This window comes from Littorina saxatilis, linkage group LG2, assembly GCF_037325665.1.
Source record: "Littorina saxatilis isolate snail1 linkage group LG2, US_GU_Lsax_2.0, whole genome shotgun sequence".
NCBI lineage: Eukaryota > Metazoa > Mollusca > Gastropoda > Littorinimorpha > Littorinidae > Littorina > Littorina saxatilis.
The window spans coordinates 69,269,347-69,284,676 of record NC_090246.1 but is presented as its reverse complement, the minus strand read 5'-3'; the positions used below and the strand labels follow the sequence as shown (position 1 = coordinate 69,284,676).

The window sequence follows — 15,330 nt, the reverse complement described above, 5'->3', positions numbered from 1 at the left end:
TTTGCTTTAATACGAGTGTGTGTCAAAGGCCAGGAAGAGGCCAGGCCACAAAATATGAGTGAATCATAAGACAACACTCTTCTTAGATGTGAACAATGTATGTCGTAAAATCCACATTTCTTTACATTATGGGTTGACCCTATAACGTTTGTGGCAACAAATGCATGCATACTATTCTATTTTGTGTGTGCATAATATAATATGATAATGATGTAAAAGTAAAGCATACTTGTACATATTCATGACACTGACGATTGAGCGTGGGAATTTTGTGTTTGTGTGTGTCTTGGCAGGCTTGACAGCGTCCTGGGGAGTTTTGCGACTTATGCCCGCCTGAAGGGTCGCTACGATGACGACTGGATCGACCGCCTGAACCACCTGTACACCACCATCATCCTCATCATCTTTACCATCGTGGTCAGCACCAAGCAGTACGTCGGCGAGCCCATCCACTGCTGGTGTCCTGCGCAGTTTGAGGAGAGCCAGGTGAGCTTGTTGTGATAACTGGAACTACTAGCTCTCGGGAGTTTTTGAGGCCCCTCGAAACAAATAAAATGTTAATTTCAGATGACCAGCTTCTCCACCCTCTCCCTCCCTCTCCCATCCCATTTGTGTGTGATTGTTGTTGTTTCTTGTTGTTGTTTTTTGGAGGGTCAAGAAAGTTCTGGGGTCGGAAGTGAAAACATAGGTTTGGGAGGAAAAATAGAGTCGGTCGGGGAACCGGAAACACTGTATTTTTCTCTCTCTTTTTTTTTTCTCTTCTTTTTTTCTAGCTCTTATAGAATTAATGACGTTATTTGAAATGCTTAGTTCGGATGTTGTGCGACCTGTATGACATGTGTGGAATATTTGGAATTGTTCCTACTTAATCGGATGGCGCTACCAAGAGGCAGAAAACCGTGTGTTCCTATTCGGATACATTTTACCTTGAATCCTGCAAGCCGTAAATCGTACAAATCACATCATATGATTCTGTGAAGGTTAAATTGGCGAGGCTTTTAAAGAAATAGCGGCGGCTTTGGTTATGTAAGAGATTTGATGTGACTAATTGTGTGGTTAGAAAAAAAGGTAATGAGGATGAAGTGGATAGGGGCGTGTGTCTGTCTGTCTGTCTGTCTGTCTGTCTGTCTGTCTGTCTGTCTGTCTGTCTGTCTGTCTGTCTGTCTGTTTGTCTGTCTGTCTGTCTGTCTGTCTGTCTGTCTGTCTGTCTGTCTGTCTGTCTGTCTGTCTGTCTGTTTCGTCTCTCGCGATGGAGAACGTAAGAAAGGAAGGAATGTAGACTCAACAATTGTCAGGTAAGAACGGGACAGAAAACCTCGATAAACGTGAGATAAGGCGCTCTTCGAGTTTTGTTATTAGGGTGTTCTTGTTCGTTTTAGTGTGAAATAGGGGTATCCTTGGTGGAAGCGGGGTATCACATGTCTGCCTGTCAGTCTGTGTGGTGGTTTGCTTCTGAAAGTGGGTTTAGTGTAAATGCATGGATTGAGTAGAGGTGCGGCGTTTAACAATTTTGTATTTGCAACACTAGCAGAAGTTTCCGTCGCCAATAACTTCAGAAAACATCCGTGAGAAACAAGAAAGAACTCCGCCCCCTCATCCCCTTCTCCGCCCTCATCTCCTGCAAACCTTATGAAAGTTCCAAGTTTGCATTTGCAGCGTAACAATTTCGAACAAATCAACGTTCCTGTACTCTTTTACACAAATCTTGTTCTATTTGTCAGTAAACAAGAAATGAATTGAGAATCTGTTTAAAATGCATCAGAATAAAAATGTGAAAAACAGAAAGAAAGAAACTGAGGAATGCAGTAGATTTAGAAAGTGACTAGTGACGATGAGGAAAAAGAAGTGCAGAAGGGAAATGAAACGGGAGTGGTAGTTCGGACAGTTTGCAGAATGTTTAAGTAAGAACAACTTAGATAACACTCGAGAAGCGCAAACTCACTTTCTTTAATTGTTAAGGGACAAGCATTTTACTGCGACGACCTTCTGGACTAGACGAGTAAGTTCTTTTGGGAAATCGGAACAATTCGATTATTGGAGTACAAGACTGCGAAAAGTGTTATCCGTCACTTTCTCTTTGTGATTAACACCGAAGAACGAAGTACGCGGGATACCCATGGCCATGTCTGCACTAAGGTCGGAGGGTTCGGGTTCTGGAATTAAAGTATTTCGGGAGGTCTTTGTTTGGGAAGCGGAGGAGGGAGGAGGTGAAAGGGTTGAAGTAAGGCCATGGTCGGTACTTGTAGATTTGTTGTGGTTTGGGTATGGTCTGTATAGCATCTATTTGGTTATCAATGAGAGAAATACAAAATACTTATGGACGGCAGTATCCAGAACAAAATCAGGATTGCGGAGTAAAAAGAAAGCCGTTGATATGATTTTAGATGAACGCAGTTTGTTACCCACACGGTGGTTAAGTTAGAATAATTAAAAAGCGAATTGCGAATGTCGGTGCCCGGGTGTATCGTTTGTATTCATTGTACTTCTTAGCATTCCACACACAAATACGGCAAACAATAGACTTTCTTTGTTTATTTATTGGTAGGTTGGTGGTAAGTTGGTCGGTTGCTTGTATGATTTCCTTAGCAGTGCGGGTAGATGCAGGAATATTATGTTCCTTTCTTAGTGTACATTTCATGGCTAACAGAAACAGGAGAAATAATGAATTTCTTTCTTTCTTCTGTCTTTAGTTCCTTCCTTCTTTCTTTCTTTCTTTCTTTCCTTCCTTCCTACCTTCCTATATGTCGGTCTTCCTTCCTTCCTTCCTTCCTTCCTTCCTTCCTTCCTTCCTTCCTTCCTTCCTTCCTTCCTTCCTTCCTTCCTTCCTTCCTTCCTTCCTTCCTTCCTTCCTTCCTTCCTTCCTTCCTTCCTTCCTTCCTTCCCTTCCTTCCTTCCTTCCTTTCTTCTCCCTATCCTTACTACTATCAAAAGTGTTTCCGTTCCCTTCATAAAAGTAAGCGTGGTTATTGTTGCAGGTGGATTACACCAACAACGTGTGCTGGATCTCCAACACCTATCATGTACCCTTCGAGGACATGCCGCCACGCCACACTCGGCCTTACGATACGGAGATAGGCTACTACCAATGGGTGCCCATGATCCTCCTCTTTCAGGCGCTCCTCTTCAAGGTGCCCTGCATCCTCTGGCGCATCCTGACGGCCTCGGCGGGCGTCAACCTGGACAAGATCGTCACCCTGGCGGCCGAGACGGCATACGTGGCCCCGGACGAGCGGGAGCGGACCATCAAGCACATTGTGCGCTACATGGACCGCTGGATCGAGAGCGCCCGCGAGTACCGCTCTGGCTGCTTCATCCGCCTGCGCCAGCAGATCTCCAAGTATTGCTGCCTGGTGTGGGGCAAGCGCTACGGCAACTACCTGGTCACCATCTACATGTTCATCAAGCTCCTCTACCTGACCAATGCCATCGGACAGCTGTTCATTCTGAACGAGTTCCTGGGCACGAATTATAATGTGTACGGGTTCGAGGTGATGGACCACCTGGCCCGGGGCATAGACTGGTCCGAGTCGCCTCGCTTCCCGCGAGTGACGCACTGTTATTTTGAGATTCGTCAGATGCAAAACGTTCACCAGTACACCGTGCAGTGTGTGCTACCTATTAACCTCTTTAACGAAAAGATCTTTATTTTCATTTGGTTCTGGCTCGTTTTTGTTTCGACCTTAAGTGCCGCCAATTTCCTCATCTGGGTGTACAGCATGATTTTCCGCCAGCACCGGCTGCGCTACCTGAAGAAGTTCCTGCGCATCAATGACTGCTACAAGTCAGAGCTGGACAAGAAGATGGCGGTCAAGTTCGCGGAGCAGTACCTGCGGCAAGACGGCATTTTCGTGCTCCGGCTGGTGGGCAAGAACGCCAACGACGTGCTGGTGTCGGAGCTGATCCTGCAGCTGTGGAACCACTACCGCAACAAGCCGCTGTTCCGACACGCCAACCAGATCAGCGACGACAACAGTAATGTCTGACTAACCGTACGCCGGTGGAAGCTGGTGCAAAACGTCATGAGGTGGATGAAGATTAAGAGCGTGTCGCTGGAGAACGTAACGGAGCTGGAGGACCTGGAGTGTCCTTCTACCACTCCCGGCATCGAGCTCGTCGGCTTCAACCCGCTAGGGAGGCAGAACGGTTTCTGCATCCACGACTCCTCTGGAGACGACGAGAAGGAATTTGAGAAGGACGGTCTCGGGACCAGCGTGTAAATAAATGTAGAGACCCAGCCTCTGTGTATGTGACAGGAGCTTGTTTTGTATTTCGGTGGAGATGGTACGTGACGGGTTGTGAGTCTTGTGTCGATGGTCCAGTCCTCATCTGCCTCTAGAGCTTATTCTGCACGACGGGTTTAGGAGTGTTGTTTTGTTGTTGCGGTATAGGTGAGAGATGTTTGCTGAACCTTGGGAAGAACTCGCTTTCGGGTCTGTGTTGAGTAGTAGCTTCAAGCAAGGTTTTTGTGGAGAGGCGTTACGACTGCTGTTTTCATGAGTGTTAACCGCAACGTCTTGCATGTTGTCTTGTGATAAAGAGCGGCACAGTTCACGTAAATACACTTGTCATGCCATTGGCTGCTACGTTTAAGGAAAACTAATGATAAGATCAGGTTCGTGTGATAGTTTGAATCTTTTATTTATTGTTTCTGAAAGGTCCTCTGTGGTGTCAGTTTTAGATCAGAAAAGGAAGGGGCTGGCGCGGGTAGACGTGTCTCTTTAATCTCGCCACGACTATTTGTCAAAATCGGCTACTTAGTAATACTACAAACAGACTCTGTAAGATACAGTCATCGAGAATGACGTCATCGTCGGAGAACACCGTGCCAAGCGCACCAGGAGACTCGGGGCCCAGTCAAAACGCATGACTCAGGCCTATTAAAAAAAAATATAAAAAAGCGGCTGACTCAGGCCCGATGTAAAACGCTTGACTCAGGCCTGATGTAAAACGCTTGACTCAGACCCGATGTAAAACGCTTGACTCAGGGCCCAAAACACATGACTCAGGTTCATCAGAACGCCCTTAATAAAGAACGCCGCCAGCATCCGTGAACAATGATACTTCACTGAAGTCTCCGGGTCAAAAGGGACTTGTAAACTGCTGCTGCGAACTCGGCCCAGAGAATGTGACTTTTCTGTCAGCAATAGATTTACATTTCTCCGGCAAAACAAATCCGCAGCTTTTTGCCACCATCGAGCCTGTCGATAAACAAAGGATGTTTTCGAACAGCTCTGGATCAGAAACTTGACCAAAGTCAGCTGCAACGGAAATGTCACGACATAAGTCAAAGGTGGGAACTTGAAAAACCTACGACCACCAGAACTGTGCGGCTTTTACCATAGAAAAACCGTGGTCGCGTAAAATTCTGCAAAATTAATGCTTTACGAATGCGGCCATAGCAGTTGATGGAGGAAAGATGGAATTCATTCCACGACCAACATAAGGGATGAAGCCCTAGGGTCTTGTGTTTGGTAGAGACATTCTCTGCAATTGCTTGGAAGGGTCAGACAATACGCGTTTATGACCACAGAACCAGGTCAGAAGGATGACTGCATTGGAAGCACTATAGTTTGATTGTTGTTTATACCTAACTTAATACGATTCCTTTTTATTACTTCTGGACTGAAGCCAAATTCATACCGGCGAGTTGGTTACCCTGCATACTTGTTGATAATCCCCCACTTTTTATAGAAATTCGAGATATGAACTGTAGTCAAATTTAGCCGTAGATGATAACAGTATTGGAGAGACGCATAATTACACATTTTCACCCAATAGACGTTCGTTACGATAGTGATGATCTTCACCCTTCTACGGCATTTCTAAAGAACTTACTTAATATGTCAGCCTGACAGATTAGTTATAAGGTTTGCAATAGTGAGGTTGCACACGCAGGCAAAGCACAATCCTGAAAGAAACATTTGAGTTTCAAAGTCATTGTGAGCAAATCAACAGATATAAGTTGAAATACATGTCATTACACTTATTTCAATCGTCACAAGTTCCCAAGCTTTGATAATATCCAAATGGATGCATGTCTAACGTGACTATACAACCATGTTTTAATCTATGAGGCTGCATATAGTGAGCTCTTTCAAAAGGCTGGTAACTCTTCGGGTAAAACTATTGAAAGCAGCCGACAGTCGGACTGTAATGCTGAAAACCAGTTCAGTTCATGAGAAGTTCTACATTCTGTTGTTTTCCGTGTGGATGAATTTGTGAGTGGAAGCGGTTTGTATTTTACATCTTCGGAAAGAGGGCAATTAGACTGTCTTGCAACGGCGAGAAAATCATCGATTCAAGTAGACAGAAACGGGAAGACAAGAGTGAGCATGTCTGAAAAGTATGAGTCCTAGTGATATTGATTTCCAATGCGTGCAAAACTGTTCGATTTACAATGGAAACAAATTGAACTTCTATGTATGCCATCTTTAATGCTGACTGCAATTTTTGAGCGTGCAAAGTGATGTTTAGCGATATATTATAGTAATGAACATAAATCGAATTTTGCGCGTGTGTTGTTGACTATTGAACAACAATAAACAGTTCAACTGCTCTATTTATATTTTTTCTCGTTTTTGATGAACATTTTGAATTATGTGTTCTACGGTCTGATCTTTAGACAACACCACTGAAAAGAAGGAAAGATTTCCAACAGAGTCATTACACAAATTGTGATCGTTAACAGATTCATCACACAAAATGGCATTATAAGCAGTCTACCACAATATCGCAGCACTGTATACTTTGCGCATTGAGAGCCAAATTATATAGTTATCCAAATAACAACATTCAATTTTTTTTTTATTTTTTCCAAACGTCGGTTTGCACGCTTACAAATATACAGGGAATATAAGACGACGGCTGATTGTTTAGGAAACTGAGTGCATCATTTTCAAATGAAGTTTGTATTATTTAATGGGGTTTTTTCCGTTCTATCAATATTTGACTGAATGGGTTGCTGGTGATGAGGTCATATTTTAGTGGTTGAATGTGTGTGTGTATGTGTGTGTGTGTGTGTGTGTGTGTGTGTGTGTGTGTGTGTGTGTGTGTGTGTGTGTGTGTGTGTGTGTGTGTGTGTGTTAAAAATAGACATGTTTAGGAAATTCCAGATGACAACTCTGTTGGTCAAATAAATTGACGCGGCACTGTGGCGTCTGCACATTTCAATCAAACTCATTGATGTTGTTTTTATTTAAACAATGTTTGGCCCTGTACGGACTATGGGATTGCATTTCATTGGAAGCTTTAATTTTTTTAGTAATCAAATATGTGCCTAAAATCAAATTGCAAAAGAGATTTCAATGGCCCTGTACGGACTATGGGATTGCATTTCATTGGAAGCTTTAATCATTTTGGTAATCAAATATGTGCCTAAAATCAAAATTGCAAAAGAGGTTTCATTGTGTTCTTTAGTATTTCCAAAATCAAAAAGTATATACATATGTTGTATATCATTTAAAAATGTACTCAGGAGTAACGAAAATCCTTTTATGCAAATAAGGTTTATTGCTTCACCGAGACCAGTGCTGTCTCGGTTGACGGATTTTGGCCAGCCAGGACTTAGATCTGATAGAGACTGACCCAGTTTTCAGGTTGAATGAATGACAGATTGACTAAATGTTTTAATATCGCTTAAAGCGACTTGTTTTGGGTTGTTTTGCGAACAGTACATTAGAAGGTGACTCTGGAAGTCTTTACATCCATATCAATATATTGATTATTTTATACTGATTGAAAATGAATAGTACTTCATAAGTCTTACCTGTACATTTGCTGTACAGATTTTCATTGTGTGTGTTCTTTTTTGTCACATGTAAATTGACTGTCACGCACAGAGATTTCATCAAGTATGTGTTTATGTTGCGCGTGAAATCACCAGGCATGAATGTCTTTTAATCCGAAGGGTTGTTTTGTAAAACAAACATATAGATGCTAATTTGTTTCCCCATCAAAACCAAACTGCCATCACGTTTTTATAAAACTTGAATGCAACTGCACTACAGAAAATGATGTATGATGTGTTCATTTTATAGCATGTGGTCTTACCTGTTTAGCAAAGCAAAATACCATTTGCATTTTGATATAAAAGCGTGTTGTTTTCTTTTTTTTAAATGTGCTTTTTATCTAGCCAACAAACAATAGATGGTACGTTTTCAGTTCTTAGCTTTCGGGGAAAATGAATTCCCCCACGTACATTACTGCTCATTCTTTCTTTCAACGGACATTCGTCGGATGACGTTGTAAGGGACCATTAGCTACTCATCGCATAGTATGAAATCAAGAGGGATGATTAAAAATGTGTTCAAAAACACTCAATAATTTGGCTGTGCCAAGGATTTTTTTTTTAAACAGTCACATACGCAATTACGCCAAAAAGGTCAACACTGTAAAGGGAGAACAACACGAAGAAACTAGTAGCAGGGACCTATATTTAGATACAGGTCTATGCTAGTAGTAAATTCAGCTGAGTGCCGGCCCTCAAGCTGGTATACAAAATGAACCTATTGCCATGACCAAGCAAAACGGGTTATTGCATTGCACACACTTTGTTACTCGCATTAGTGAATGTATTAAATGACGTATCAATAGTGTAAAATGCAGAACATTTATTTCAGAGTTAAAGATATATCTGCAATATGCAGTCTGAGTCCATTCTTGAAATGGTTTAGTATAAGTGCAAAATGCAGTCTACATTTATCAAAAGACCAGAAGAAGAAAACTGGACAGGCTGAGTTTAATTTCAATGAAAGATCAGGAGGTAGTAAGGTGCTATCTGTACGTGCTATCAAAGGCTCGATACCTTCCCGTGTAAAACTCACAGGATCAGATCTGGTCAGGCTGTTACATGTATGGGATAAAAACCATCCCTCCACATTGGCACATTCCAAAACACTACACCCTAACTTCTTGCAGTGGATTTTACTAAATATATTCCTAACAAGAAAATGCGCCCTATTCACCGAGAGCTCCCAGGCTGTTCATTTTGGGGACGTGGCCAAGTAGAGGGATCGTGTTATCCCATGTAAAAGCCTGGTCAGATCTGAGATGGTGAGCCGGACTGTTTACACGGGAAGGAGTGTGCCTGTAAGGTATTGTGACCCTCCACCACGGAGTGAGTCACATGTCACCTTTGCATGATTTTCATATTTTTACATTTTCCTAAAGAGTTTTTTATGCTCTATCCTGTGGTGAAACCCGTTTTAGAAAAGAGCGAAAACTGTTTGAGTTATAAGCCTGTGACTAAGGTGACCCTCACACTGTTACCAGACACTCCCCGGACTTACATTTAAGCCTTACGCAGAACCGCGCGAGATGACATGCGACTCATTTCGTGGTGGAGGGTCACATATAGTCTGTCCGAACGGCTAGCGGAGGTCGTTTTTGATTATCAAAAAAACAATCTAGACAACTTTTATATAGTAATCAAGAAGAAAAGTTGTTTAAAACGATTAGTAGTACTGTCAGTTAAGATCGCTTGTTTCAAGTTGTTTACAGTCTAAGCCCTGTACACGTACATTTTCTCAAATCAAAAGGAAAGCCAATAACATTTATACCCGAAAAGAGCCCGACGCTCAATGTCACAATTTAATATATTCGTTTGAACTCTCGTGTTTTTCAAAACGATCACGCTCATAGAACAGAACCTTACCGAGGAATGCAGTGAAACGGAACTTGACAGGTGTGGAAAAAAAACCGTGCACTCGGCACAGTACAGAGGTCAGTGGGGTGAGTTACTGAGGCTCGTTCGGGGTTGAAGTTTACCCGTTTTTGGTCGTGTCACTAAAAAAATTACCAGGGTAGAGCAAACACGATTAGGGATAGCACTTAACCCTTTTAACACAAGATGCAGTACTAATTATCTTGCACAACTTTTCTTCTTAAGCACAATGTAAAAGTTGCTGTGATTTTTTTTTTCAAATAATTAAAAACGTCCTCAACTAGCTGTCCGGGCAGACTTTTTAGCTTCTACTTGTTTGAGAATTCATTGGGCTAGAGCTTGAGTGGAACGCAGATGCTGCAAACTGCAGACCGCGTTTTGGCTAAATTGTGTTTGACCGTCAGTTTCGTATTTTCTTGTTTGTTTATACTTTAGGAAATGTAAGTTTTGTGTACTTCCTTGACAATCTGAACTTGTTTGATTTTCGTGTAGACATTTGACATTGTGATTTTTGTACTATGTATATCTTTTTTTTATTTACGGTGCATAAGGTCAAGGTTAAATCTGGCAGGAAAGATGTTTATATCAAGTGTGGTTAAGTTCAATTCGTTCTACAGTAGATCTACGAGGAGTCCATGCAAAGAATATGTAAAATTCAGTATTTCTGGATCTTTTCTCTGCTTGTTCTTTTCCTGTCGTTTTGTGTTTGTTTTTGTGCAATAGCAACAAAATACGACAGACTAAACGTGCTCTCTGTGATTAGGTAAAATACTGAAGAAATGTTACGATGACGTAATCTTTGAAATCTGTGATTATGGTGTCGCATGTGAATATACGAAATGTTGTGTTATTGTAGCAAAACTGATGCTGGACTGGGATCACATACTTATTTGCACAGGTTTCCTTCTTTCACTTTTCACATTGTAACAGTTGATCTTTCTTCTTTTTGCTTTTGACTTTTCCCCCTATTTGTCAGACTGTACATGTTTACGCAGGAGAGTAGAAAGTAAGGATTGGTGTGCAATATTAGTCTGGAGGTTGAGATTTGCACTCTTTTTGTGATACAAGTCAAATATGTGCAATAGCGTTGTTTTTTGGCAGTTGTCCGCGTGGGCAAGTGCAATATATGTTTTGTCGTAACGACTTTTAGTTAAGCAATCCATAATATTTCTGACTGATATGAAAATATGATCTGACCGCGTGCCCTGCAAAAACCTTGCAAAATATGTTCAGGGTTATTTTTAACGAACACACCTACGCGAACGACATGTGTAATATTTGGAATGCATTTGTAGTTTGATGTTTCCTGCATTATCCTCAAACGTCAGTGTTCTATTTTCTCAGATCCATCTCATTGTCGCCTGAAGAAAAAGAGCAAACTACTGGAGTATGCGAACAAGTAGAAAAACAAAATCGTGTTGTGCATCAAGTTCAGACATTTTGTGTCGGTGTACAGTTGTTCATCATATTAAAATCAAACTTCCGTTGATGGTACAATACGTGGAATTGCTGCAATTTCTTCAAATAACGTGTTTTAAGATTCGTATCAAGTGATACAGATGCAAAACAATTTGTTTTGTAACAATAGCCATCTATTTTAGAAACACAGCTGTCTCGCTGTCCGGGCTGGCAATATAGACGTGTGCTCGACATAAAAAAAAAACACACTTAAAATGGTTGCATTTTCATTTGACAATTTTTGATGAAAATAGAAAAGAATAGGCAGAGGAATGAATGTGTCCAGATATTAAGAATAAAGTCTTGTCTGGCAATTTCAACCAAATCAATCCATGACCTGAGTGTTAAGATGTTTGAAATGTCCAACGAATATCTGTTGTTCTCAGCTGATGGAACTGAAAACTTCAGTCTTCGTCATATGAGATATACGCAAAAGGAAACAAAAGTCAGTTGATAATTTGTCGTTAAGAAACACATGATAAGACCAGTAATCTCTGCAACCCTTGCTGTGATTGTACAAACTATAGGCTCTTGCGGCGAAATGCGTACATAACAAACACTTGAAAATGATTGTTTTTGTACAAGCGGTAAACTCAATTAATCATGATGCAGAATCCGTTAATATTTTCCCTGTGTTACATGTTACAGTTGAATGCTGTTACTGGTTTTGAGTATTTCTTGTTTGTCCAATCCATGTGCATTGACAATTGCAAACACCGACATGGAAAAGACAAACATATGTGCTAAACGCGTGCTTGTGTGTGTGTGTGTGTGTGTCAGTGTGTGTGTGTGTGTGTGTGTGTGTGTGTGTGTGTGTGTGTGTGTACGTACGTGCGTACGTGCATACATTTGTGTGTGTCTGTGCGTACGTGTGTCTATTTATGCTTGAGTCTGTGTGTCTGCGTTTTGTCGTGTCTGTGTGCGTGTGTGTGTATGTTTTTGTTTGCGTGTGTGTTTCTATAGATCTGTATGTTCGGTTATACCGCGAGCAGATGAACCCGTCAGCATATATGTGTGTGTTGATTAATTGTGTTGTTGTCTGTTTGAGGTTGTCAATAAACAATAACGCGTTACTATTTGAGTTCAACCTCCGTCTGCTGCTCCGTCAATCCTTGTATTTCTTCTCGCACTACATAACGAAAATCTTGGAAGGTTGCAATATTTGAAAGTAGGAATGACATGATAGCCATTATGTGTTTTTTGGTCAAAGTATTGTGATTTGTACATGTTGGGATGATCTTGTCATAGAAGCGTGGTCTCTCCTTGTATATCTTGATGTTTTCTCTTTCATTCTTACATCCAAAACCATTTTGTTTTGTGGTCCTTTTTTTGTAATAATTGTTCAGTAGAATATACAGTACGCGTGGATTTTGACCGGGCGAGCAATTGATTACATTGAACAGCAAGTTGTGATGTAGATGATTTTCTTCTTTACAACCTTTCATACACGCCCCCCCCCCCCTACCCTTTTTAAGTGACTCCTACCACTTAATGTTAAAGGTACCCTCTTACCCGTATCAAAAGTGCGGATCCCCGTCTCAGATCTGACTAGGAACAGACCATCCCTCCACTTGGTCACATACCAAGTCACTAGTGGCTTTTTAAGTAATTATTTCATCACATATTTCAACTCACCACAGCGAGCAGTCAAGGTGTTGATTTTTAGTATGTATCCATGTGGAGGGATGGTTTTGTCCCATGAATAAAAACCTGGCCAAATCTGACGGTGAGCCGAAGTGTTTAGGCGGAAAGGAGGGTGCCTTAAAGTACTCCTTTTTTCCCCATATCCTCACAATCCTTCGTTTTTCTATCTCTAATATTGTTGTGACATACCATCCTCATCATGCATAGCTTTTCAAGACTTGGTGGGATTTTTTTTATATTTACATTCGTGTTATTGTTTAAATATTGCCAAAATTTAAAAAAGGGTCCAATAAGACTGACATGCTTCAAACCATGAACTACGTATGAGCTGGCGTTGTTGGTTTTTTTTTTAGTTATCTTGCCATCAGATGTTCGTAACTACGAGCATTCAGCATTGTGGGTTTAATAAGCGATTTGTTAAGTTCTGTCCACACGAATACAAGATGATTTGCTAGTTTGGATGCTTCTTTGTTCAGGAAACCAGAATCAGAAAGTCAAGTTTATATAAATTAAAATATGCATATATCTCCTGTTTTGAACTGTCAAAACCTATTATATAGTATAATATGTGCATACATTTTCAGAGATGTAAGTATACTTTTGATGATGCAAAATGTTAGCTTCTTTCACCGACCTGATATCGCATCAAAGAGGAATCACGAGTGTCTCGGTTTCGATTAATCACATTTGAAAATGTGTAGGTTGTAGCCACGCGAGCGTAAAATACGAGTGTGAAACTGGTATCAAACAGGAAGCCATGTAGTATTCTGTTTATCCTACATACCGTACTTGCGTGTCTATTGCTCCAAACGTCCCTCAGTCAAAGCGCCCAGATTGAAGAAGCTTCAAAATGGAACCTGAATCTCTCCGAAAGCCTCGTGTAATCTTTGACGTCAAAGTAAAGAGACGTCACTCTAGAAAGCATATCGTGACTTGTACGTTCTTAAAATTCTTCTAAGCGTTCAAAGAATGACGTTTGTCTTGGTGACTCGGTATCACGGGCAGTGGAAAATCAGGTCCCTGCCAGACACGACCTCTTCACATGCACTGTGGAGTGAACGATATTTTTATGACATGAGTGGTATGTCACACGTATGTGGGATAAATCAGGTTACGTTACATTGTAAAATCTGCAGAGGCTTACGAAATAAGAATCAATGAAATAACCATTCGCGATGTTTTCTACCTTACATTACGCTTGTCCATATCAAAATGTGTTTTATGTTTATGAACAAGTATTCACGCAAATCTGTGCTCCCGTTTCGCAGGTGTTTTGTGATTGTTATTTAGAAATCAAAATTGGGGAAAAAATCAAACGCTTTCATTAAAGCTTTCGATTGCGTGTATTATTCGCAAGTGTAAAACCAAATTCATGTTAGTGTTATTCAAGAGAAAAATGGGAGCACACGATGCTTCTCGCCCAAGCTTCTAGAAAAACACAGAGGTGTATTGAAAAAGCCAAACAAATCTTTACAAATCCGAGTGAATATGTCTCCAAAAAAAGGTTTAATCTGTGTGTAGATTTTCACTGCCCATCATTTTCATCATTTGACTGTTCATTCATGAAATACTTTGTACCAGCCTGTGATGAGAGCAAAAGGTCCAATATTACAAGACGTACACATTTAAATTCACCATCCAAACAGTAAAGTGTATGTCATTAACTGCGTTAAATATGGAGAGTTCAGGTCATAATTCCTTCGTGTAAATCTAGTTTTACGGTTGGCTGGTCACAGTTCAGGAGTTACATTCCACGATCCTTCCCAATCAAGGCACATCTTGGTGATACAATTGTTATCATTGCTATGTCATTGTTTATTGTTACCTATACCCTTTCGAAGCGTTTGTTTTCTTACTAGACCTTAATCACTTGTACCTATTGTAAGTTTGTCATGTATTTTAGGATCTTTACCATCATCATCATTTGAAAATAAACTATGCACCTTCCATTGAATTCCTGATTCGAGTACCTTCTTGGTTGCCTGTTTGTCTTTCTCTGTTTCTGTTTCTCTGTCTGTCTGTCTTTCTGTCTGTCTGTCTGTCTGTCTCTCTCTCTCTCTCTCTCTCTCTCTCTCTCTCTCTCTCTCTCTTTATTTTACTCTGGTGTCTGTATCTGTGTGTGAGTGTGTGTGTTGTGTTTTTTTGTGGGTGTGGCTGTGTGCATCTTTATGTCTGTGTGGTGACGGACTTAACTGCACAAACACACGCAATGCATTCCCTCCTCCCGGCGGCACAAGGTAAGTACTGCAAAAATAGCAACCTGTCATAACAGAATTACAGAAAACTCAATCAAGCTAATTTTAGATATAGGGAAAGGATACCAGAATTTTTTTTTTTTTTTTAAATATTCAAATAGCAACTCACAAAATCTACAATTTACAAGCAGCAACGCACAAACACTGAAAAATACTCTCAAAAACACAGCTCATATCGAAGATCGACAAGAACAGAGATAGATGATAAAAAAAACAAGTCGCGTAAGGCAAAAATACAACATTTAGTCAAGTAGCTGTCGAACTCACAGAATGAAACGGAACGCAATGCAACGCAGCAAGACCGTATACTCG

The 15,330-nt window shown here is 40.8% G+C and overlaps 1 protein-coding gene across 1 annotated transcript in view; it reads left to right on the top strand.

The window, feature by feature from the left end:
- LOC138960427 (innexin unc-9-like) overlaps positions 1-14,717 on the top strand; it is a 105,931-nt gene extending 91,214 nt beyond the window's left edge. The window contains exons 3-4 of the mRNA XM_070332337.1: positions 294-486; positions 2,976-14,717. Coding sequence (XP_070188438.1) covers positions 294-486; positions 2,976-3,983 — 1,201 coding nt within the window. The 3' untranslated portion in view covers positions 3,984-14,717. The remainder of the gene's footprint in view (positions 1-293; positions 487-2,975) is intronic.
- The last annotated feature ends 613 nt before the right edge of the window (positions 14,718-15,330 follow it).